Genomic DNA, 27,293 nt, shown 5'->3' on the forward strand with positions numbered 1-27,293 from the left:
AGGGTTATTGTCACGGGTGACTTCAACTTCCCTAATATTGATTGGAACCTCCTCAGGGCAAGTAGTTTGGATGGAACAGATTTTGTCCGGTGTGTTCAGGAAGGATTCTGACTCACTATGCCAATAGGCTGACAAGAGGGGAGGCCACATTGGATTTGGTGCTCGGCAACAAAGTAGGTCAGGTGTGTCAGATCTCTCGCTAGGACAGTGTTTTAGATTAGATTACTTACACTGTGGAAACAGGCTCTTTGGCCCAACAAGTCCACACTGACCCTCGAAGAGCAACCCACCCAGAACCATTCCCCTACATTTACCCTTTCCCCTAACACTACAGGCAATTTAGCATGGCCAATTCACCTAACCTGCACATTTTTGGACTGTAGGAGGAAACCCATGCAGACACAGGGAGAATGTGCAAACTCCACACAGATAGTTGCCTGAGGCGGGAATTGAACCCAGGTCTGTCGTGCTGTGAGGCAGCAGTGCTAACCACTCTGCCACCATGCCACCCACGGTGATAGTGATCACAACTCCCTGATATTTACTATAGTCATGGAGAGGGATATGAGCAGAAGGTATGGGAAAGTATTTAATTGGTGGGGGGAGAATTGCAATGCAATTAGGCAGGAAATGTGGAACATAAATTGGGAACAGATATTCTCAGGGAAATGTACGACAGAAATGTGGAGGTTGTTTAGGGAGCACTTGCTGCAAGTTCTGGATAGGTTTGTCCCACTGAGGCAAGGAATGGATGGTAGGGTGAATGAACTTTGGATGACAAGAGATGTGGAACATCTATCAAAAGGAAGAAGGAAGCTTACATAAGGTTGAGGAAGTAAGGATTAAACAGGGCTGTAGAAGGTTACAAGGTAGCCAAGAAGGAACTGAAGAATGGAGTTAGGAAAGCTAAAAGGGGGAATGGAAAAGCCTGGCGGATAGGATTAAGGAAAATCGCTAGGTTTTCTACACTTATGTGAGGAGGATGACCAGAGTGAGCAGGGCCGATCAGGGATAGTGGAGACAACTTGTGCCTGAAGTTGGAGGACGTAGGGGAGGTCCTTAATGCTTGCTTCAGTATTCACTAGTGAGAGGGACTTTGTCATTTGTGAGGACAACGTGAAACAGGTTGATATGCTTGAAGAGATTGATGTTAAGAAGGCGGAGAAGTTTTAATCATTCAATTATTGGAGTTCGTACTTCAGCTGCCCATGTCCTAAAATCTGGAATTCCATCCCTGACATTTTCCATCCTCCTTTAAAACTTTCAGTAGTAGCACTCCTTCAACTAAACATTTGGCAGTATGGAGGAACAGAGGGATTATGGGGTCCACATCCATAGATCCCTCAAAGTTGCCACCCAAGTGATAGTATTGTAAGAAAGCAGATAGTGTGTTGGCTTTCACTAGCAGGAGGATTGAATTTAAAAGCCATGAGCATATGCTGCAGCACTATAAAGCCTTGGTTAGACCACACTTGGAATATTGTGTTCAATTCTGGTCACGTCATTAGAGGAAGCATGTGGAAACTTTAGAGAGGGTGCAGAGGAGATTTACCAGGATGCTGCCTGGACCGGAGGGCATGTCTTGCAAAGAAAGATTGAGGGAGCTGGAGCTTTTCTCATTGGTGTGAAGAAGGATGCGAGGTGACTTGAAAGGTGTACAGGATGATGAGAGGCATAGATAGAGTGGATAGCTAGAGACTTTTTTCCTAGGGCGGAAACAGCTATCATGACAGGGGCATAATTTTAAGGTGATTGGAAGAATGTTTGGGGAGATGTCAGAGGCCAGTTGTTTACAGAGAGAGTGGTGGTTGAGAGTGTGGAATGCATTGCTAACAGTGATGGTTGAGTGAAATACATTAGGGGCATTTAAGCAACTCTTGGATAGCACATGCATGATAGTAAAATGAAGGGTATGTAGGCTAGTTTGATCTTAAAGTAGGATAAAAGGACGGCACTACATTGAAGGCCAAGAGGCCTGTACTATTCTATGTTTGCTGAAATTTACAGTATTTGTGTTATCGGTAGTCTTTTTCTCTTTCAAAAAAAAACTTTTATTATGCAATAATCTCAGGGGTGGGGAGGGAAGAGGTGTGTTCATTTTTACAGTGCATTTTACTAATGAGAATGGAATGTCTGTATTTTGTCAGACTGAGGGAAGTGTGAATACTTGAAGTCCTGAGGGGAGACAAACGATTAATGTGAGATCAGAGCAGGAGAAGGTTTGGTTCTGGAAACCAGGTCAAATCCTATATCCTTGGACAGTTTGGACAAAAGCCGAGATGAAGGGTGGGGGAGCAGGAGCAAATTTAGGGTAGGAAGAATGACCCAATGTTAGCCTAACAGAGTAAGATTGAAATGTTTTAGAAAGCAGGTCTTTCAGAAGTTAGAAGCACGCTTGGTCAATCAGCACAAACCATAAAGACTCAAATCGCAGTGTGGGAAATCAGACCAATCTGCAATGATATCTCGTGCCAATATGATGATACCATTCCCTCAACCTATTGTAGGTCAGAGATTTCACTATGGTCAAAATCCTCAACAAGACAGGACAAGGGGTGTTTCTTGATGTCGAATTGCTTTGACCACAGTGAACATTGAAGCGTTTGTGATGACTGGTTGTCTTGATTTGAACAGAGTTGTTTGTATGTCTGTAACTGCATGAAAATAATTTGTGTAAGTGTGATTTAGTCAATTATATCATTCATGGATTGTTATAACATATTAAAGATTTCTTTGTTTTTTTATTTGCAAAAGAACAAGATGGAATAAAAAAAGATGCATCCACCGAAAATGTTGATTCTGGTGATCTTGAAGGTGATCAGATAGATGAAAGTGATGTTCGAGAGGATGAAACAACAACTGCAGCCGAAGAAGAAGGTGAAACCCCATTTCCATTGTGTCTGTCTTTTAAGATCTCTTGTCATGTTTCGCTCTAGGCAGCAGTAAATGCCTTTTCAAAACAGTTTTAAAAGTCTCATCTTTGTTTTCATAGCCTTCTTGGTCATATCCATCTGTGTTTCCAGTCTAAAACCCTTTGAGATTTCTGCACTCCAAACCTGGCCTCTGGGGCATCCTTAGTTTTAATTGTTCAATTATTGGTGATTGTACTTCAGCTGCCCATGTCCAAAATTCTGGAATTCCATCCCTGACATTCTCCAGCTGGCTCCCTCTCCCTCCTCCTTTAAAGCTTTCATCAGTAGCCACTTCTTCAGCCAAACATTTGGCGGTGTGGAGGAACAGAGGGATCTTGGGGTCCATATTGATAGATCCCTCAAAGTTGCCACCCAAGTGATAAGAGTTGTAAGAAGGCAGATGGTGTGTTGACTTTCACTAGCAGGGGGATTGAATTTAAAAGCCATGAGGTTATGCTGCAGCACTATAAAGCCTTGGTTAGATCACACTTGGAATATTGTGTTCAATTCTGGTCACCTCATTAGAGGAAGCATATGGAAGCTTTAGAGAGTGTGCAGAGGAGATTTACCAGGATGCTGCCTGGACTGGAGGACATGTCTTGCAAAGAAAGGTTGAGGGACCTAGGGTTTTTCTCATTGGAGTGAAGAAGGATGTGAAGTGACTTGAGAGAGGTATACAAGATGACAAGAGGCATAGCTAGAGTGGATAGCTAGAGATTTTTTCCCACAGTGGAAATGTCTATCATAAGGGGCATAATTTTAAGGGAATTGGAGGAAGGTTTGGGGAGATGTCAGAAGTAGGTTCTTTACACAGAGACCCTTCTTCACTGGACCTGAAACATTAACTCTGCTTTCTGACCACAGATGCTGCCTGACCCACTGAGGTTTTTCAGCCTCAGTATGATTTTGTTTCTGATCAGTGGTTCTTTATGTAGGGTGATTAGTGTGGATTAAGGGGACATTGTAGCACTAAAGTGAAAGTTGCTCTCGTCCTAGAGGTTTATAGGTTACTCTCATTAGACAGAAATGACAGGTGGGTGATGTTAAGCTGAGGGCACCATACTTCAGGTGAGGGATGAGGTTGAGAGGATGGAGCCTTCATGATGACCTTAGACAGAATATTAAATTGAACTTATATTGTTGATGTCACGCTGTGTTGCAAATCATCCAGACAACTGAGCTAATTGATCCCTTAAATACCACAGCAATGGGAATCATTGTGTACACAACTCTGTGGGTTTTTGTAAATTGTTTTGACCTGCTATACACTCCTGCAGTGTGTTGGGATCAGTGTTTTGCACAAGGACAATTGATGCTTCTGACAGTAGCTGCAGCAGTGGGAGTAAGTTCGACAGTATTCACAATTGGTATACTCATCCTTCTCAAGATCAACTTCACTTAGCTTGTTTTAAAAGTGGGAAGATACACTGGTTGACCTAGGGTGGAGTTCAACTGATTAACTGAAATTTAGATAAGATATTTTCAAGTTGTCATCATAATCCAGTCCCAAAATATAATACATTGATCATTAGATATAAGTTAAGGTATAATTTATTGAAGAGAAAAGATTGACACTAATCAGAACTGAGATTAGACATTTTGTCACCATACTAGGTAACATCTTCAGTGAGCCTCCAGACGAAGCACTGCTGGTGTTTCCTGTTTTCTATTTATATGTTTGGGTTTCCTTGGGTTGGTGACATCATTTCCTGTTCTTTTTCTCAGGGGGATGGTAAGTGGGATCCAGGTCAATGTGTTTGTTGATAGAAGTCTGGTTGGAATGCCGTGCTTCTAGGAATTCTTGTGCATGTTTCTCTTTGGCTTGTCCTAGAATGGATGTGTTGTCCAGTCAAAGTGGTGTCCTTCCTTATCTGTATGTAAGGATACTAGTGAGAGAGGGTCATGTCGTTTTGTGGCTAGTTAATGCTCACGTATCCTGGTGGCTAGTTTTCTGCCTGTTTGTCTAATGTAGTGTTTGTTACAGTCCTTGCACGGTATTTTGTAAATAACATTAGTTTTGCTTGTTGTCTGTGTAGGGTCTGTCAAATTCATTACCTGCTGTTTTAGTGTGATGGTGGGTTTGTGGGTTTCCATGATACCAAGGGCTCTGAATAATCTGGCAGTCATTTCCGAGATGTCTTTGACAGAGAGTGGCTAGGGTTTCTAGACGCGTTTTATCTGCTTGTTTGGGTTTGTTACTGAGAAATCGGCAGACTATGTTCATTGGGTACCCACTCTTTTTGAATACACTATACAGGTGATTTTCCTCTGCGCTGTGTAGTTCCTCTGTGCTGCAGTGTGTGCTGGCTTGTTGAAATAATGTTCTTTTGCAGCTTCATTTGTGAACGTTGGGATGATTGCTTCTTTAGTTCAATATTTGGTCCATATGTATTGTTTTCCTGTAGACCCTATACAGACAACAAACAAGACTAATGTCATTTACAAAATACCGTGCAAGGACTGTAACAAATACTACATTAGACAAACAGGTAGAAAACTAGCCTCCAGAATACATGAACATCAACTGGCCACAAAACGACATGATCCTCTCTGACTTGTAACCTTACATACAGATAAGGAAGGACACCACTTCGACTAGGACACCTCATCCATGCTAGGACAAGCCAAACAGAGACACATGTGAGAATTCCTAGAAGCATGGCATTCCAACCGCAATTCTATCAACAAACGCATTGACCAAGACCCTATTTACCACCCCCTGAGTAAAAGAACAGGAAATGACACCACCATAGGAAATGACCTGCACAGTTACTGCCTTTGCTGTTTTGAATTCATGTATCACTAGACATCGGAGTGCGTCTGGGAAAATGAACAAACAGTGAATTTCACAATTAATCTTTGAGGAATCTGTTTGGGCGAAGTTCACAACACAGAATCAGATAAGTTAATCGTTGTTTTAAGTGTGCCCAATAGAAAGGCTGCAGTAGTGAGTAGAGAGGGTTCTTTCTTGATTATGTGTTTTTGAAGATATGTCTCTTGATTAAACTTAAAATATAAACCATAACTATTAATTTAACCTGGGGCAGTGTTTGGAAGAGGAATAAGACAGTGTTATTTTCTGGGTCTATAGATCGTGAAGGGGCAAAAATGGCCTTTAGTGCAGTGATATGTACTTCTTGTCAGATGTGGGAGTTTAAAGAGAGTTTAAGGGTTACTGCAGATTGTATCTGCAATAAATGCTGTTTGATGCGAATCTTATCAGATCGAAAGGATCGGTTGGAGAGACAGTTAGAAGCGATGAGGAATTTGCAATAGTAACAGTATGTGATGGATGGCAGTAATAGGAAGGGGGAAAAGTCTCGGATACAGTCACATAGATGGGTTAACCCCAGGAAAGGATAGAGAGGTAGGCACAGAGGGCAGGAGGCTTTTGTGGATTTACCCATTTCAAACAGGTATGCTGTTTTGGAAAATGTAGGAGGTGATGGATTCTCAGGGGAATGTAGCACAAAAAGCCAAGTTTCTGGTATTGAGACTGGCTCGAATGCAACAAGGAGTACGTCAGCTTCCAAGAGATCAATTGTGTTAGGGGATTCTGTAGTATGAGGTAGAGACAGACGTTTCTGTGGCCAGCAGCGAAAAAGCAGAATGGTGTGTTGTTTCCCTGGTGCCAGGATCAAGGATGTCTCAGAGAGGGTGCAGAATGTTCTCAAGGGGGAGGGGGGCCAGCAAGAGACCATTATCCACATTGGAACCAACGATATAGGAAGGGAAAAGGTTGAGATTCTGAAGGGACATTATAGAGAGTTAGGCAGAAATTTAAAAAGGAGGTCCTCAAGGGTAGTAATATCTGGATAACTCCCAGTGCTCCGAGCTAATGAGGGCAGGAATAGGAGGATAGAACAGATGAATGCATGGCTGAGGAGCTGGTGTATGGGAGAAAGATTCACATTTTTGGATCATTGGAATTCCTTTTGGGGTAGAGGTGACCTGTAGAAGAAGGATGAATTGCACCTAAATTGGAAGGGGACTGATATACTGGCAGGGAAATTTGCTAGAACTGCCCGGGAGGATTTAAACTAGTAAGGTGGTGGTGGGACCCAGGGAGATAGTGAGGAAAGAGATCAATCTGAGACTGGTATGGTTGAGAACAGAAGCGAGTCAGTCAGGGCAGGCAGGGACAAGGTAGGACTAATAAATTAAACTGCATTTATTTCAATGCAAGGGGCCTAACAGGGAAGGCAGATGAACTCAGGGCATGGTTAGGAACATGGGACTGGGATATCATAGCAATTACAGAAACATGGCTCAAGGATGGGCAGGACTGGCAGCTTAATATTCCAGGATACAAATGCTACAGGAACGATAGAAAGAGAAGCAAGAGAGGAGGGGGAGTAGCATTTTTGATAAGGGATAGCATTACAGCTGCGCTGAGGGAGGATATTCCTGGAAATACATCCAGGGAAGTTATTTGGGTGGAACTGAAAAATAAGAAAGGGATGATCACCTTATTGGGATTGTATTATAGACTCCCTAATAGTCAGAGGGAAATTGAGAAACAAACTTGTAAAGAGATCTCAGCTATCTGTAAGAGTAATAGAGGAGTTATGGTAGGGGATTTTAACTTTCCAAACGTAGACTGGGACTGCCATAGTGTTAAAGATTTAGATAGAGAAGAATTTCTTAAGTGCATACAAGACAATTTTCTGATTCAGTATGTGGATGTACCGACCAGAGAAGGTGCAAACCTTGACCTACTCTTGGGAAATAAGACAGGGCAGGTGAGTGAGGTGTCAGTGGGGGAGCACTTTGGGGCCAGCGACCATAATTCTATTAGTTTTAATGTAATGAATGGAAAAGGATAGACCAGATCTAAAAGTTGAAGTTCTAAATTGGAGAAAGGCCAATTTTGACAGATTAGGCAAGAACTTTTAAAAGCTGATTGGAGGCAGATGTTCGCAGGTTAAGGGACGGAGGGCTTTAAGTCCTTCGTGATGGGGGATGGAGGTGTACAGGGACTGGATGTCCATGGTGAAGATAAGGCGTTAGGGACCGGGGAAGCGAAAATCATGGAGGAGGTGGAGGGCGTGGGTGGTGTCCCGATCGTAGGCGCTTCTTCCTTTCCCGCCGTACCAACCAGTACCCTTCCACCGACACCCTCCTTCAACTGACTGAACTGGTCCTCACCCTGAACAACTTCTCTTTCCAATCCTCCCACTTCCTCCAAACCAAAGGAGTAGCCATGGGCACCTGCATGGGCCCCAGCTATGCCTGCCTCTTCGTAGGATATGTGGAACAGTCCATCTTCCGCAGCTACACTGGCCCCACCCCCCACCTTTTCCTCCGCTACATCGATGACTGTACTGGCGCTGCCTCGTGCTCCCACGACGAGGTTGAACAGTTCATCCCCTTTATCAACACTTTCCACCCCGATCTCAAATTCACCTGGACCGTCTCAGACTCCTCCCTCCCCTTCCTAGACCTTTCCATTTCCATCTCGGGTGACCAAATCGACACGGGCATTTACTATAAACCGACCGACTCCCACAGCTACCTAGACTACACTTCCTCCCACCCTGCCCCCTGTAAAAATGCCATCCCATTTTCCCAATTCCTTTGTCTCTCAGGAGGACCAGTTCCAAAACTGTATAACCCAGATGGCCTCCTTTTTCAAGGACCGCAATTTCCCCCCAGACATAGTCGATGATGCCCTGCACCGCATCTCTTCCACTTCCCGCTCCTCCGCCCTTGAGCCCCGCCCCTTCAACCGCCACCAGGACAGAACCCCACTGGTCCTCACCTACTACCCCAACCAACCTCTATGTCCAGCGTATCATCTGCCGTCATTTCCACCACCTCCAAACGGACCCCACCACCAGGGACATATTTCCCTCCCCTCCCCTATCAGCGTTCCGAAAAGACCACTCCCTCCGTGACTCCCTCATCAGGTCCACACCCCCCACCAACCCAACCTCCACTCCCGGCACTTTCCCCTGCAACCGCAAGAAATGCAAAGCTTGCGCCCACACCTCCCCGCTTACCTCCCTCCAAGACCCCAACGGATCCTTCCATATCCGCCACAAATTCACCTGCACCTCCACACACATCATCTATTGCATCCGCTGCACCCGATGTGGCCTCCTCTATATTGGGGAGACAGGCCGCCTACTTGCGGAACGTTTCAGAGAACACCTCTGGGACACCCGGACCAACCAACCCAACCACCCCGTAGCCCAACACTTCAACTCTCCCTCCCACTCCACCGAGGACATGCAGGTCCTTGGACTCCTCCATTGCCAGCCCATGGCAACACGATGGTTGGAGGAAGAGCGCCTCATCTTCCGCCTGGGAACCCTCCAACCACAAGGGATGAACTCAGATTTCTCCAGTTTCCTCTTTTCCCCTCCCCCCACCTTGTCTCAGTCAAATCCCTCGAACTCAGCACCGCCTTCCTAACCTGCAATCTTCTTCCTGACCTCTCCGCCCCCACCCCACTCCGGCCTATCACCCTCACCTTGATCTCCCTCTACCTATCGCATTCCCAACTCCCCTCCCCCAAGTCCCTCCTCCCTACCTTTTATCTTAGCCTGCTGGACACACTTTCCTCATTCCTGAAGAAGGGCTGATGCCCGAAACGTCGATTCTCCTGTTCCTTGGATGCTGCCTGACCTGCTGCGCTTTTCCAGGAACACATTTTCAGCTCTGATCTCCAGCATCTGCAGTCCTCACTTTCTCCTTAAAGAAATTGAGGGTTTGGTTAAGAAAAAGAAGGAAGCATATGTAAGGTATAGACAGGATAGATTGAGTGAATCCTTAGAAGAGTATAAAGGAAGTAGGAGTATACTTAAGAGGGGAAAAAAACGGGGACATGAGATAGCTTTGGCAAATAGAATTAAGGAGAATCCAAAGGGTTTTTGGATTCCTCATCGCTTCTAACTGTCTCTCCAACCGATCCAACAGCATTTATTGGCAAATAGAATTAAGGAGAATCCAAAGGGTTTTTACAAATACATTAAGGGCAAAAGGGTAACTAGGGAGATAATAGGGTCCCTCAAAGATTAGCAAGGCAGGCTTTGTGTGGAGCCACAGAAAATGGGGGAGATACTAAATAAATATGTTGCATCAGTATTTACTGTGGAAAAGGATATGGAAGATATAGAATGTAGGGAAATAGATGGTGACATCTTGCAAAATGTCCAGTTTACAAAGGAGGAAGTGCCGAATGTCTTGAAATGGGTCAAGGTGGATAAATCCCCAGGACTTAATCAGGTGTACCCAAGAACTCTGTGGGAAGCTGGAGAAGTGATTGCTGGGCCTCTTGCTGAGATATTTGTATCATCAATAGTCACAGGTGAGGTGCTGGAAGACTGGAGGTTGGCAAACGTGGTGCCACTGTTTAAGAAGGGCAGTAAGGACAAGCCGGGGAACTATAGACCAGTGAGCCTGACGTCGGTGATGGTCAAGTTGTTGGAGGGAATCCTGAGGGACAGGATGTACATGTATTTGGAAAGGCAAGGACTGATTAGGGATAGTCAGCATAGCTTTGTATGTGGGAAATCATGTCTCACAAACTTGATTGAGTTTTTTGAAGAAGTAACAAAGAGGATTGATGAGGGCAAAGCAGTAGATGTGATCTATATGGACTTCAGTAAGGCGTTCGACAAAGTTCCCCATGGGAGACTGATTAGCAAGGTTAGATCTCGTGGAATACGGGAGAACTAGCCATTTGGATACAGAACTGGCTCAAAGGTAGAAGACAGAGGGTGGTGGTAGAGGGTTATTTTTCGGACTGGAGACCTGTGACCAGTGGAGTGCCACAAGGATTGGTGCTGGGTCCTCGACTTTTTGTCATTTACACAAATGATTTGGATGCGAACATAAGAGGTACAGTTAGTAAGTTTGCAGATGACATCAAAATTAGAGGTGTAGTGGACAGCGAAGAGGGTTACCTCAGATTACAACAGGATCTTGACCAGATGGGCCAATGGGCTGAGAAGTGGCAGATGGAGTTTAATTCAGATAAATGTGAGGTGCTGCATTTTGGGAAAGCAAATTTTAGCAGGACGTATGCACTTGATGGTAAGGTCCTTGGGAGTGTTGCTGAACAAAGAGACCTTGGAGTGCAGGTTAATAGCACCTTGAAAGTGGAGTCACAGGTAGATAGGATAGTGAAGAAGGCGTTTGGTATGCTTTTCTTTATTGGTCAGAGTATTGAGTACAGGAGTTGGGAGGTCATGTTGCGGCTGTACAGGACATTGGTTAGGCCACTGTTGGAATATTGCATGCAATTCTGGTCTCCTTCCTATCGGAAAGATGTTGTGAAACTTGAAAGGGCTCAGAAAAGATTTACCAGGATGTTGCCAGGGTTGGAGGATTTGAGCTATAGGGAGGGCAGTTTTCCCTGGAGCATTGGAGGCTGAGGTGTGACCTTATAGAAGTTTACAAAATTATGAGGGGCATGGATAGAGTAAATAGGCAAAGTCTTTTCCTGGAGTTGTGAAGTCCAGAACTAGTGGGATAGGTTTAGGGTGAGAGGGGAAAGATATAAAAGAGACCTAAGGGGTAACTTTTTCACACAGCGGGTGTTACGTATATGGAATGAGCTGCCAGAGGAAGTGGTGGAGGCTGGTACAATTGTAACATTCAAGAGGCATTTGGATGGGTATATGAATCAGAAGGGTTTGGAGGGATATGGGCCAGGTGCTGGCAGGTAGGACTAGATTGGGTTGGGATATCTGGTCAGCATGGACGGGTTGGACCGAAGGGTCTGTTTCCGTGCTGTGCATCTCTATGACTCTATGACATCACCACAGGAAATGACATCACCAACCCAAGGAAATCCAAGCATATAAATAGAAAGCAGGAAACACCAGCTGTGCCTCGTGTGTAGGCTCACTGAAATTGTTATCTAATATGGTGACGAAATGTCTGAAAATGAACCTTCCAGCTCAGCGAGCAAACCTACATCCAGAACCTCAACCTGAGCTTCAAATCTTCTCAAAATATGCTTGAACTGAGATTACTTAATCACTATGCTCTGCTTAATTTTTTTCTACTCATTTTAAAAATGTACATTTTGGATTGTTGAGCAGACAGGATCCATATTCATGGGACTTATTGTTGTACGGTATCAATTCACAGTGGATGAAAGGCTCCCTGGCTGAATACTGAGTATTTCCTAAACAGTGACAGATTGGACAGTATTGATATCCAAAGAGACCTAGATGTCAACAAAGATTGGTGCAGCAAGCAATTTGGTATGCAAATGAAGTTTTAGCCTTAAATGGAAGAGAATCTGAGTGCAGCAGTAAAGAAGTATTGCTGTAATTGTGCAGAGTCTTGTGTTGACCATATATAGAGTATTGAGTGTAGTTTTGGCCTCCTTGCCTAAGGAAGAATGCACTTGCCCTAGAGAGAGAGCATGCAAAGTTTCCTAGACTGAGATGTGGGATGACAGGATGAGGGGATATTGAGGACACTGGACTCTTTTCTAAATATGGAGTTTAGAAGAATGAGAAGTGATTTCATTGAAGTATAGAAAATGTTTACAGGGTAGATGCAGAAAGGATGTTTCCCTCTGCTGGGAGAAGAGGGTTGAGTTCTGAATTAGGGGGCACTATCAGAATAAGAGGTAGACCATTTAAGAAAGAAAATCACGAGATGCCGTTGGCTGGGCCAGCATTATTTCCCATCCCTAATTTCCCCTTGTTCTGAGTGGCTTGGCCTTCGAGAATAAACTGCATTGCTGAGGGTCTGCAGTAAAATGCAGGCCAGGCCAGGCCAGGTAAGGATGATAGAATCCTTCCCTGAAGGAAAATGAAGTGTGGAGATTTCACAACATTAGGTTAGCCTTTTTAATTCCAGATGTTTTTCATTGAATACAAAATTAGCCATTGACTGGGGTGTGATTCAAATCAATACCCTAGAATATTTCGCCCAGGGTTCTGGATGTCGTTACCACTGTGTCATTACCTCCCTATATTGAGACAGGGAGAAATTTCTTTATTTAGTGGCTGGTGACCAAGGAATTCTCTAACTTGGAAGGCGATGGCAGCTCAATCATTGAATATATTCAAATCAGAGATTGGTAGACTTTTAGATGTTAAAGATACCAATGGATATGGGGATAGTGTGGGAAAGTGATTTTGAAGTGGAAGATCAGCCAGGAATGGCAGAGTGGGTTTGAGGGGCCTACTTCTGTGCCTATTTCCTGTGTTCCTATGGCCACTTCAGCTCAACATATGAAGTGCTTAATGTAGTTATAATTATTTTCACTGAAATAGAAAATATTGGAAGATCATCAAAGTATGAAGAGAGAAATTCTGTTGGCCTTTGAAACATTTCAAAGACATCCTAAATCATGGGGTGGCACAGTGGCTCCCTGGTTGTTTTACAGTGCCAGGGAGCCGGGTTTGATTCTGCCCTCGGGTGACTGTCTGTGTGGAGTTTGCACATTCTCCCCCATGCTTGCATAGGTTTCTGTCAGGTGCTCCAGTTTCCTCCCACAGTCCATGTATGGAACGAGCTGCCAGAGGAAGTGGTGGAGGCTGGTACAATTGCAACATTTAAAAGGCATTTGGATGGGTATATGAATAGGAAGGGTTTGGAGGGATATGGGCTGGGTGCTGGCAGGTGGGACTAGATTGGGTTGGGATATCTGGTCAGCATGGACAGGCAGAAATAGAATGCAGAGAGTCTGTCAGGAAGGATACACAGTTGATAAGGCAAAGGGATGGGTTAAAGCGAGTCTGTTTCAATGCAAGGTGTGTCAGGAATAAGAGTGATGAACTTAGAGTATGGCTCAGTAGTTGGAACTACGATGTTGTGGCCATAACAGAAACATGAATTTCATAGAGGCAGGAATGGTTGTGGGATGTTCCAGGGTTTAGATCTTTTAAAAAGAACAGAGAGTGGGGTTAAAAAAGGCGGGGGAGTAGCATTGTTAATTAGAGAGTGCTTCATAGCTGCAGAAAAGAAGGTTGTTGAGGAGGGTTTGTCTACTGAGTCAGTATGGGTGGAAGTCAGTAACAGGAAAGGAGCAGTCGCTTCATTGGATGTTTTCTTAGACCTCCCAATAGCAGCAGAGAGATGGAAGAACAGACTGGACAGCAGATCTTGGAAAGGTGTAGATGTAACAGAATTGTTGTTATGGATGACCTCAACTTACCCAATATTGATTGGAACCTCCTTAGTGCAGATGGTCTGGATGTAGCCAATTTTATTAGGTGTGTCCAGGAGAGATTCCTGACGCAATATGTAGTTAGGCCATCTGAGGGGGAGGCCATATTCGATTGGATGCTCGGTGAGAGAGTATTTCAGTGACAGTGACCACAACTACTTCACCTCCACCATAGCCAAGGAGAGTGATAGGAGAAGACAGTATGGGAGGGTATTTAATTGGGATGGGGAAATTATACTGACATTAGACAGGAGCTGTGGAGTATAAATTGGGAGCAATTGTTCTACGGGAAAGGCACATCAGAAATGTGGAGGCTGTTTAAGGAGCACTTGTTGCTAATGTTGGTTACCTTTGTTCCACTGAGACAGGTAAGTTGAAGGAGCTTCGGGTGACAAGAGCAGAGGAGGTTGTGTCAGAAGGAAGCTTACTTAAGGTTGAGGAAGCAAGGATCTGGCACAGCTTTAGTGGATTATAGGGTAGTTAAGAAAGGTTTCCTGAAGAAGGGCTTCTGCCCGAAACGTCGATTCTCCTGCTCCTTGGATGCTGCCTGACCTGCTGCGCTTTTCCAGCAACACTTTTTCAGCTAGTTAAGAAAGAACTCAAAAATGGACTGAGGAGAGCTAGGATGGGGCACTAAAATGTCTTGGTGGGAAGAATTAGCAAAAACCCAAAGGCTTCTACATGTACATGAGGAATAAGAGAATGATCAGAGAGAGGGTTGGGCCAATCAAGGATAGTGGAGGGAACTTGTGCCTGGAGTCTGAAGACTTAGGGGAAACTCGAAATGAGATTTTTGCTTCAGTATTCACTAGAGAGGGGAACTCGTTGATAGTGAGAACACCAAGGACCAGGTTAATCGACTTGAACAGATTGATATTGACGAAGTGGATGTGCTGGAAATTCTGGGAAACATCAAGGTAGATAAGTTAAAAGCAAATTACTGCGGATGCTGGAATCTGAAACCAAAAGAGAAAATGCTGGAAAATCTCAGCAGGTCTGGCAGCATCTGTAAGTTTTGAGTCTAACTAACCCTTTGTCAAAGCTAAAAAAAGGGAGAAATAGGGAGGCATTTATACTAGGCTGAGAGAAGGTGAGTCATGGCTCCAGAAGCAAAGGTAGCAACAAAGAGGTGAAGTAGTACTGGCTGATTGGAGGGAGGTAAATGTTATTCCTCTATTCAAGAAAGGGAATTACAGACCAGTCAGTCTTATGTCTGTGGTAAGGAACATACTGGAAGGATTCTGAGAGATAAGATTTATGACTATTTGGAAAAAACGTAGTTGGATTAAAGATAGGGGCAGGTCATGCCTCACAAGCCATATTGAGTTCTTTGAGGATGTGATGAGACAAGTTGACGAAGGTAGAGCAGTGTATGTGTTGTATATGAATTTCAGTAAGACACTTGATAAGGTTCCCCATGGTAGACTCATTCAGAAAGTTAGGAGGTGTGGGATACAGTGAAATTTGGCAGTCTGGATACAAAATGGGCTGGCTGAAAGAAGACAGTGAGTAGTGACAGTGAGTAGTAGTGGATGGAAGGTATTCTACCTGGAGGTCAATGACCAGTGGTGTCCTGCAGGGATCTGTTCTTGGGCCTCTGCTCTTTGTAGTTTTTATAAATGACTTGGATGGAGAAGTGGAAGGGAGGGTTAGTAAGTCTGCTGGTGCTGTTGTAGATAGTGTTAAGGGCTGTTGCAGGCTACAACATGACATTGACAGGATACAGAGTGGGCTGAGAAGTGACAGATGGAGTTCAACCTGGATAAATGCCAAGTGATTCATTTTGGTAGGTCAAATTTGAATGCTTAATACTGGGTTAAAGACAGGATTCTTGGCAGTGTGGAAGAACAGTGGGATCTTGGGATCCATGTACATAGATCCCTCAAAGTTGCCACCCAAGTTGATAGGGTTGTTAAGATGATTTATGGTGTTTTGGCTTTCATTAACAGGGGGAATTGAGTTAAGAGCCGTGAGATTTTGCTGAAGCTCTATAAAGCCCTGGTTAGGCCAAACTTGGAATATTGTGTCCAGTTCTGGTCACCTCATTCTAGGAAGGATGCTTTAGAAAGTGTGCAAAGGACATTTAGCAGGTTACTGCCTGAATTGGAGGGCTTATCTTATGAAGAGAGGTTGAGTGAGCTCAGATTTATCACACTGGAGAGAAGAAAGAAGAGAGGTGACTTGATAGAGGTGTACAGGGGAATCTCTTTATTGCTACCTTTGCTTCTGGAGCCATGACTCACCTTCTCTCAGCCTACTATAAATGCCTCCCTGTTTCTCCCTTTTTTTAGCTTTGACAAAGGGTAAGTTAGACTCGAAACATCAGCTCTTTTCTCTCCTTACAGATGCTGCCAGACCTGCTGAGATTTTCCAGCATTTTCTCTTTTGGTTTCAGAATCCAGCATCCGCAGTAATTTGCTTTTGTACAGGGGAATGAGAGGCATAGAAAGTATAGATAGCCAGAGACTTTTCCCAGGGCTGTCCTAAGGTGTCATAATTTTAAGGTGATTGGAGGAAGGTATAGGGGAGATGTCAGAGGTAGGTTCTTTACACAGAGAATGGTGGGTGCGCGGAATGCACTGCCAGCAGTGGTAGTAGGGTCAGATACATTAGAGACATTTAAGCGACTGCTGGACAAACAAATGGCTGGCAGTAAATTGAGGAGTGTGGAGGTTAGGATGATCTTAGATTAAGGGCTTTTGCCTGAAACATCGATTTTCCTGTTCCTCGGATGCTGCCTGACCTGCTGTGCTTTTCCAGCACCACTCTAAACTAAACTCTGATCTTCGATTAAGATAAATGCTTGGCAGAACATCATGGGCTGAATGGCCTATACTGTGTTGTACTGTTCTATGTTCTATAAGCTTGTATGTTCGGGCCTGCAAATAAGGATAATGATGTCTTCATTCATGGAGACAATCATTGTACAGCAACTGTAGCAAACTCTGACATCCCATCTTTTATAATATTCCATGGAATAAGGCAAAATATGATTGGGGTACTTGTGAAAAGCTACTCAATATTACAGTCAAACATTCACACACACCTTTGGAAGGTCTTCCTTAGTTTCTACCCACAGACAAGAAGCTGTGTGGTGTACTAATGGTCTGTCAAAGTTGTGTTGATCCTGGTTTGGGAATGTGACTATTAAGGTGAGAACAATCTGACCTGCTGAGCATTCTTCTATTGGTCATTTATATCATCTGAACATCTCTGAGATGAAGGGAATTGCTACTGGGAAACCCAATGAATCAATAATTGTGGTGGTGGTGTGTTACAGTTCACTTGAATTATAGTTAATGATGGTAGAGGCTCCAATGTTCTTTCCATCATATGACTGACCAGAAGTTTCTCTCAGACTTACTGCCATCGGTGAATGCAGGAGGGATTTGCAGATTGATGTACAACTTGTTTGGCTGTATTATGAATGTACATTCCTTGGCTCTCTTGGAATCTGAGAAACTCAGAGTTTCTCATTCAGAGGCAGGAACACTACCCATTGCACCATATGATTTCCCATCAGCAATAGTGCTGGATACAATTAGGTCAAAAGCTCATGGTAACTTAAATGTGTTCAGGGAAACAAATGTGGAAAAAGTTTAAGAAATTACTGAAATAATGCAATATCGTAGCTTCATTCGAGAATATTGGAATGTGAGTTGGCTATTCATCCATGATTGAGGGTGGCAGTGCAGACTGGGAGAGCAGTTAATAATATACATTGTAAGTTGGGCTTTATTAATAGGGTATAAAGTATAAGAGCAAGGAGGTTATGTTGGAAAAAAAAAACAGAACTGTGGATGCTGGAAATCAGAAACAAAAACAATATTGCTGGGAAAACTCAGCATCTGTGGAGAGAAAGCAGAGGTAATGTTTCGAGTCCAGTAACCTCTCTTCAGTTCTGATCTGAAATGTTAACTCTGCTTTCTCTCCACTGATACAGCCAGACCTGCTGTCGTGATGTTGAACTTGTATAAGAGACTAATTCAACCTCATCTGGAGTATTGTGTCCGGTTCTGAGTGACACACTTTAGGAATAAAGTAAGCACTGCAGAAAGTGCAGAAGAGGTTTTTTTGAAAGTGGTTTGAGGGATGAGGAATTTCACCTATTCAGACAGATTGGAGAAGATGAGATTGTATCTTTTACTAATTATTAAAATCTCTGCTGTCTATTTCTTGATCCTTCACAAATGGGCTCAGAATCCCATCTCAGCCTTCAACTTTACAAGGAGAAGTGATTAAGAAAAAAATGTTTTCATGTAGAGAATGGTTGGGGTCTAGAATGTATTGTCTGAGAGTCATAGAAATCCTAAAATGCAGAAAGAGATAATTTGGCCTATTGAGTCTGCACCGAGCCTCTGAAGAGCATCTCACACAGACTCAGACCTCCCACTCTAACCCTGTAACCCTGCAGTTAGCATGGCCAATCCACCTAACCTGCACATCTTTGGACAGTGGGATGAAACTGGAGCTTAGAGGGGACTCTCACAGATACTGAGAATGTGCAAACTCCACACAGTCATCCGAGGGTGGAATCAAACCCGGGTTCCTGGCACTGTGGGGTAGCAATGCTAACCAGCAAGCCACCCAAAGAATGTTTTCCTTTATTTTGTATGGGATGTGGGCATCCCTAGCAAGGCCTGAATTTGTTGCCCATCCCTAATTGCCCTTGACTGGCTCTGTAAGAGTCTCTGAGACTGTCTAAAAGTCAACTATATTGTTGTGGGTTTGGAGTCATGTGTAAGCCAATCAAGGACAGCAGACTTCCTTCCCTAAAGGACATTAATGAACCACATGGGTCTTTACAACAATTGGAAATGGTACATGGTCATCATTAGACCATCTTTTAGTTCCAGATTTTGTTGAATGAAAGTTTCATCTGCTATGGTGGGATTCAACCTCTTTAACTTCAAATAATGTTGAACTTGCTTTCTCCATCTCCTGAGCAGCAGTAACCTTGTCTGTCTAAGCACTCTATGATCTCTCTGTCATTATTTGCTATGATCTGCCTGTACTGTTTGCAAAACAAAGCTTTTCACTGCACTTAGGTACATGTGGTTACAATAAATCAAATAGAAATAAATCAAATCAACCCCATGTTCCCGGAATATTATCCTGGGTATCAGGATCACTATTCTTGTGACATTTTACCATGATACAACTTGCCTCCCATGTAGTGGTTCAGTTGATGGTTTCAAAAGGGATTTAGATGATTATTTGAAAAACAAAGTACATAATTACAGGAAGAAGCAGGAGAAGAGTACTAAGTGAGACATTTAATTGGTGAGTTGGCACAGACATGAAGGCTGAATTGCCTTTTTTGTAACAGTTCTGTAATTCTGTCTTTTGACTGGTTTTGCTATTCAGTTCGAACATGGCCGATCTATACTTCAACCCTATTTATCTGCCATTGATCCATATCTTTTGATTTCCTTATCTGATATGAACATTTTTATCTGTTTACTTCAATCAGGAGTTCTCGGTCCCCATTTTGTTATGGAGTGATTCAGGAATAACATTCCACATCTAGAGTGGTGTGGAATATGGCCTCTAGAATACTCTTGCTTGTAACTTGAATGAAACTGTGCCAGATATGTCAGTGTCTTTATGTTTCCAAACTGCATCTAATGTATTGTGTGTAGAAATCTGGCAATGCTCATTTCCATTCATGTTTCCAGTTGGGAATTATCTGACTTACTTGAACAAATCATATAAGCTCAATGGAAAATAACTTTCTACTCATTTGAAAATCTTGTTACCCTGTTGATTTGTTTTTCCTACTGGTGTTTTTGGATGAAATGAGAAAATGGGCAGACTTTTTATGAACATTGGGAAGTGAGCTCAGGTGAAGATACAAAGGTACATTTCTGCAAAGCAGCATAGGGTCAAGAACTCAACATCATCTGCCCTTTCCCAGGTTTGACCTGGACAAGGTTCTGAAGTGAGGTACATAAAAACAGAAGAACATGAGAAATAGAAGCAGAAATAAACCATTTGGCCCCTTGAACCGATGCTGCCATTCAATAATACAATGGCTGACTTGATTGTGACCTCAGTTCCAAATTCCTGCCTTTTCCCCATACCCTGAACTCCCTTGTAGATCAAATATCTGTCTAACTCAGTTTCAAACACTGTATATTAATTAAGAATATTTACATTGTAATTGGAAAGCCTTGATTATTCTGTGGCAAGCACTGAAAATAACCAAATTAGAAAAGGAACTAGGAGAGAAGCTAATGGTGGAGGTGAATAAGACTACCTTTTATAAAATTGATCATAAGTTAAATGAAAAAAAGTAGTATTGTAAGTCTGTATAAATAATTTGCATAGTGGGAGTGTTAAAATCAAAAAGCTGACTATAACCTGGTGTTGTGTGATTTTTAACCCTCTGACCCGACTACCTACCCATGCACCCTGTCTGTTTAGTCAGCGACATACTTACCCTCCGAATCTTCCTATCTACCTACTTACCCTACCTACTCTTAATAATCATTCATTCACCTACCTGTTTTTTCACTTGTTCATCTTTCCCCATTAAGCACTACTGCTCTCTAAAGAGGTTGTATCCTGGCGTACCCTGATTCTGCTCCAGTGCAGGTCTCTAAGGGACAAAGCATGTTCCTATGACAGCCAGGATTGGAAAACCGTGGAGGAAATATGCAGCAGTATTGACTTGGGAGATTGCTAAGCATAGTGGCAATCCACTCATTGAGATTACTACTTGAAGATTCAGGCCACTGTCTCTTTATACATGAGCAGTAAACTTGTATTTGAATAACGTACTCAAGTCTGAACCCCATGGAATAATTTAACTAATGAAAGGAGAGTTCTTCATACCAGGATGCCCAGAAATAGGGTGCAATTACTTTGAGTTAAACAGCCACAGCAAAGCTTGTTCACATGTTTTGGGTTCCTGACCTGCTACTGTTCTTAATTTTCATTTGGGACTACAGTTTCAAGATGCCATCCAGTAGCTTCATCTGATCTATGGCTTAGATGTGTGCTTATTATTTAATAAGTGGTTTAGCTATGTATTTGGAAGCATAACTGAAATGTATGAGTACTACTTGCAGAAGAACCAAGTATGTGATGTTGTTTTAACAACAGAACCACCTGCAGAGAAGGAAGAGGATAAGGAGTCAAGCAAAACAGAAGTGGAATTCTTCCTTTCAGATGCTTTTTTCTATGACTATGAGAAGATACATTCAAAGGCAATCATCACCCCAGACTCAGAAATCCCAGAGGATCTCCTCACCTTTATGTATCCTTCATTAAAATAGCTTTACATTCTACATAGATTAGAACTTGGTATTCTTAGTTTATAGTAATTTTGATTTATTTTCAAATTCATCTACGTAAATAGTAAATTTATTCCTGAGTTAATCCCAGCCTAAAGTAAATTAACTTCTCAAAAATTAAATCCAATGTCTAGTAAATTTAATTTTTTACAAATAAGTTTGTTTGCAGTAAATTTTAATATGGTTTCCTGATCATTTTCAGTATACAAAAACTGTATATACTAAATCTTTGACAATTTAAGATTAGTGTATAGTGAATTTAATTGATAACAGTTAGCATGAATCTATTAACATTTGATTTCCACCTTTTGTTCTCCCATGACTCTTATCTTGCTTGACCATTTTTGACTTCAGATATTCTTTTGGTTATGACTGCACTCGGCGTGTGAACATTCAACTCTCAGATGAACAAACCATAATGTTTGTAGCTGGTAATCTGGTCATTCTAATGGATATTAAGACCAAAGAGCAAAGGCACCTTCGAAGCAGCACGGGAGGAGGCATTGGCATTGTGATGGTATGTTAACAGGGTTTGCTATGGTTCAGTTGGTGGCCGTCTTGTCTCTGAGTCACAAGGTTCCAATTCCAATTCCAAATTAGCATTTGAGTGCAAATTCAATGCTCACAAGTATAGTGAGGGAAATTGTATAATAACAATGCCATCTTGCAGATGAAGTGTCCATTTGGCATCTGTGGATGTATGGAAAAGACCTTACAGCAGTATTTCAAAGAGATCAAGATAGTTATACCAATGATAGTAATGGCCGAGGTTTACCCCTTTATTAACATCACAACAAACATAATATATGGTTATATCCTATCACTAGTTTGGTGTTTGCACGTGTGACTGGTTGCTGTATTGCTCATATTACATCAGTAACTATGCTTCAAAAGTGCTGCATTGTCTGTAGAGGATGGTGACTATAGAATGTAAGTGCAAATGCAAACCTTTCTTATTCTCGGCTCCCAAAAGTCACAACCTCCTTCAGTCCTTGCATCCCCCAAGCACTGGAAGATTGTTTCTCTTATTTGGAATGCTTGGGATTGAGTCATTTTTGGATGTTGGAATTTTTCAGATTCGGAAATTATGATGGACTGTTGAACAACAAACGTGTGAATGAGAAAACACAGTGGATGGATATATTTATCTGAAACATAAAACCCCCAAAAAAGCATTATAAAAAAGTCATTAAAAATGTTTTGCTATCCAAATACTGTACCTTCCATGTTTTCACTTTCAAGTTTCTGCATTGAAATGATGATATTGATTTCAAGACAATGTTTTGGCCTGCTCAAAATATTTCTGGCCAACTGATGTTCTAGACTTCTGATTTCCAGACTGGGAGTATTATAGAATAATCCAAAATTCTTCATTTATGGACATTCCTGGCTTTGAAATAGGTGAAAGTATTTGTTTAATTACTGAGATGAACAGTTAAGAAGCAAAAAATGAAAGGAAAGCAAAGTCCAATATCGTTGAATTTTGTTTTCAGTCTGTTTTTTGTTGGGCAGTTCATAATACATTAAGATATAGGTGAGAGAAGATGAATGCGGTTTTCTCCACATAGAACAGTTTCTGATTGGCAGTTCTGAACAGATTCAGAAGTTGAAGCAGGTCTCTGAAATAAAACAGACTTTCTGTATATGTTTTACAGTTGGAAAGATCAGAGCTAAAGATGGGAAGGAAAAAGGATTGTCATAGAACCATACAGCACAGAAATTGACCTTTTGGTCCAACCAGTCCATGCTGACTATAATCCTAAACTAAACCAGTCCCATCTGCCTGCCCTTGGCCCATATCCTTCCAATCATTTCTCTTATTCATGTATGTATGTAAACGTCTTTTAAACTTTGTAACCGTACCTGCATCCACGTCCTCTGCAAGTTCGTTCCACACATGAACAGCTCTCTGTTTAAAACAAATTTGCCCCTTTTTGAAACCTCTCTGCTTGCACCTTAAAAATATGCCCCCTAGTCTTGAAAACCCCCAGGAAAAGGCATCTGCCATTCACCTTATCTACACCCCACATTATAAACCTGAATAAGGTCACCTCTCAACCTCCTGTGCTGCAGTGAAGAAGTGCCACCCTATCCAGTCTCTCTTTAAATCTCAAACCCTCTATTCCTGGTAAATCCTCGTAAATCTCTTCTGAACCCTCTCCAGCTTAACAATATCTTTCCTATAATAGGAATTCCTGCGGTGGCAGGGGAAGGTGCTGAGAGGGAGAGGCCCATGTCCCTCTAAACCCTTCCTATTCATATGCCCATCTATCAGAAAGGGATGAACTTTGAAGTCTGGAATGACTTTTCCAATGTTCCATTTTCGTCATATGATTTGAAGCACTAGCGCTGTCTGAGTATAAGTTTCTTGCTTGCTGAACTGGAAAGGAGCAGAGGAGAAAACTTTGGGAAAAAAAATGTCCCCGAAAAAGCAAGATTTTTTTGGCACACACCAGTGGTGAATTGACCAATTCTTGAATTCAATGAGCGGAAGCAATAATTCCTATTTTATTGTTATATTCTGCAGGTTCATCCAAGTGGAAACTATTTTGCTGTAGGTGAGAAGGGAACCATACCCCCCATTATTATCTATGAATATCCTTCATTGAAACCATACAGAATGTTGCGAGGTGAGTGTCATCTTGAGGCCAATGCTGATCATTTTTGTTTGTCATAGAGTCATAGAGATGTACACCATGGAAACAGACCCTTCAGTCCAACTCGTCCATGCCGAACAGATATCCCAACCCAATCTAGTCTCACCTGCCAGCACCCGGCCCATATCCCTCCAAACCTTTCCTATGCATATACCCATCCAAATGCCTTTTAAATGTTGCAATTGTACCAGCCTCCACCACTTCCCCTGGCAGCTCATTCTATACACATACCACCCTCTGTATGAAAAATTTGCCCCTTAGGTATCTTTTATATTTTTCCCCTCTCACCCTAAACCTATGCCCTTTAGTTCTGGACTCCCCCACCCCAGGGAAAAGACTTTGTCTATTTATCCTATCCATGCTCCTCATAATTTTGTAAACTTCTATAAGTTCACACCTCAGCCTCCGATGCTTCAGGGAAAACAGCCCCAGCCTGTTCAGCCTCTCCCTATAGCTCAAATCCTCCAACCCTGGCAACATCCTTGTAAATCTTTTCTGAACCCTTTCAAGTTTCACAACATCTTTCCGATAGGAAGGAGACCAGAATTGCACGCAATATTCCAACAGTGGCCTAACCAATGTCCTGTACAGCCGCAACATGACCTCCCAACTCCTGTACTCAATACTCTGACCAATAAGGAAAAGCATACCAAACGATTTCTTCACTATCCTATCTACCTGCGACTCCACTTTCAAGGAACTATGAACCTGCACTCCAAGGTCTCTTTGTTCAGCAACACTCCCTAGGACCTAACCATTAAGTATATAAGTCCTGCTAAGATGTGCTTTCCCAAAATGCAGCACCTCGTATTTATCTGAATTAATCTCCATCTGCCACTTCTCAGCCCATTGGCCCATCTGATCAAGATCCTGTTGTAATCGGAGGTAACCTTCTTCGCTGTCCACTGCACCTCCAATTTTGGTGTCATCTGCAGACTTACTAACTATACCTTTTATGCTTGCATCCAAATAATTTATATAGATGACAAAAGGTAGAGGTTCCAGCACCGATCCTTGTGGCACTCCACTGGTCACAGGTCTCCAGTCTGAAAAACAACGCTCCACCACCACCCTGTGTCTTCTACTTTTGAGCCAGTTCTGTATCCAAATGGCTAGTTTTCCCTGTATTCCGTGAGATCTAACCTTGCTAATCAGTCTCCCATGGGGAACCTTGTTGAACGCCTTACTGAAGTCCATATAAATCACATCTACTGCTCTGCCCTCATCAATCCTCTTTGTTACTTCTTCAAAAAACTCAATCAAGTTTGTGAGACATGATTTCCCACATACAAAGTCATGTTGACTATTCCTAATCAGTCCTTTTCTTTCCAAATATACGTATATCCTGTCCCTCAGGATTCCCTCCAACAACTTGCCCACCACCGACGTCAGGCTCACTGGTCTATAGTTCCCTGGCTTGTCCTTACCACCCTTCTTAAACAGTGGGACCATGTTAGCCAACCTCTAGTCTTCAGGCACCTCACCTGTGTCTATCGATGATACAGATATCTCAGCAAGAGGCCCAGCAATCACTTCTCTAGCTTCCCACAGAGTTCTAGTGTACACCTGAACAGGTCCTGGGGATTTATCCACCTTTACCCGTTTCAAGGCATCCAGCACTACCTCCTCTGTAATATGGACATTTTCCAAGGTGTCACCACCTATTTCCCTACATTCTATATCTTCCATATCCTTTTCCACAGTAAATACTGATGCAAAATACTCGTTTAGTATCTCCCCCATTTTCTGCAGCTCCACACAAAGGCCGCCTTGCTGATCTTTGAGGGGCCCTATTCTCTCCCTAGTTACCCTTTTGTCCTTAATGTATTTGTAAAAACCCTTTGGATTCTCCTTGATTCTATTTGCCAAAATTGTCTCGTGTCCCCTATTTTGCCCTCCTGATTTCCCTCTTAAGAATACTTCTACTTCCTTTATACCCTTCTAAGGATTCACTCGATCTGGCTATAGCTGACATGTGCTTCCTTCTTTTTCTTTAGTCACCCTGCATTCCCTATACCTACCAGTCTTTCCTTTCACCCTAACAGGAAAATGCTTTCTCTGGATTCTCGTAATCTCATTTTTGAAGGCTTCCAATTTTCCAGCTGTTCCTTTATCTGCGAACATCTGCCCCCTAAAACCGTCAAAATTGGCCTTTCTTCAATGTAGAACTTCATCTTTTAGATCTGGTCTATCCTTTTCCAACACTATTTTAAATCCAAGAGAATCATGGTCACTGGTCATAAAGTGCTCCCCTGCCTTATTTCCCAAGAGTAGATACATCCACATACTGAATCAGAAAATTTTCTTGTACACACTTAACAGATTCCTCTCCATCTAAACCCTTGACACTATGCCAGTCCCAATCTATGTTTGGAAAGTTAAAATCCTCTACTATAACGACCCTATTTATCTTACAGATAGCTGAGATCTCCTTCAAGTTTGTTTCTCTGTTTCCCTCTGACTATTACGGGGTCTATAATAGAATACCAAAAAGGTAATCATCCCTTTATTATTTCTCAGTTCCACCCAAATAACTTCCCTGGATGTATTTCCAGGAATATCCTCCTTCAGTACAGCTCTAATGCTATCCCTTATCAAAAACACCTTTCCCCCTCCTCTCTTGCCTCCTTTTCTATCCTTCCCATAGCATTTGTATCCAGGACCATTAAGCTGCCAGTCCTGCCCATCCTTGAGCCATGTTTCTGCAATTGCTGGGATATCCCAGTTCCATGTTCCTAACCATGCCCTGAGTTCATCTGCCTTCCCTGTATCCCCTTGCATTGAAATAAATGCAGTTTAATTTATTAGTCCTGCCTTGTCCTTGTCTGCCCTGACTGACTTGCTTCTGTTCTCAACTGTACCAGTCTCAATTTGATCTCTTTCCTTACTATCTCCTGGGTCCCCCCCCCCCCCCCCCCCCACCTTGCTAGTTTAAATCCTCCCGAGTGGCTCTAGCAAATCTCCCTGCCAGTATATTAGTCCCCTTCCAATTTAGGTGCAATTCATCCTTCTTGTACAGGTCACTTCTACCCAAAAGCGATTCCAATGATCCAAAAATGTGAATCCTTCTCCCATACACCAGCTCCTCAGCCATGCATTCACCTGCTCTATCCTCCTATTCCTGCCCTCACTAGCTCGTAGCAACGGGAGTAATCCAGATATTACTACCCTTGAGGACTTCCTTTTTAAATTCCTGCCAAACTCTCTGTAATCTCCCTTCAGGATTTCAACCTTTTCCCTTCCTATGTCGTTGGTTCCAATGTGGACAATGACCTCTTGCTGGCCC

The 27,293-nt window shown here is 42.7% G+C and overlaps 1 protein-coding gene across 1 annotated transcript in view; it reads left to right on the forward strand.

Moving 5' to 3' along the window:
• Positions 1–27,293, forward strand: part of LOC140485955 (cilia- and flagella-associated protein 44) — a 226,664-nt gene that overhangs the window by 59,583 nt on the left and 139,788 nt on the right. The window contains exons 3-6 of the mRNA XM_072584397.1: positions 2,755–2,877; positions 21,160–21,313; positions 21,705–21,867; positions 23,878–23,980. Coding sequence (XP_072440498.1) covers positions 2,755–2,877; positions 21,160–21,313; positions 21,705–21,867; positions 23,878–23,980 — 543 coding nt within the window. The remainder of the gene's footprint in view (positions 1–2,754; positions 2,878–21,159; positions 21,314–21,704; positions 21,868–23,877; positions 23,981–27,293) is intronic.

This window comes from Chiloscyllium punctatum, chromosome 15, assembly GCF_047496795.1.
Source record: "Chiloscyllium punctatum isolate Juve2018m chromosome 15, sChiPun1.3, whole genome shotgun sequence".
Classification (NCBI taxonomy): domain Eukaryota; kingdom Metazoa; phylum Chordata; class Chondrichthyes; order Orectolobiformes; family Hemiscylliidae; genus Chiloscyllium; species Chiloscyllium punctatum.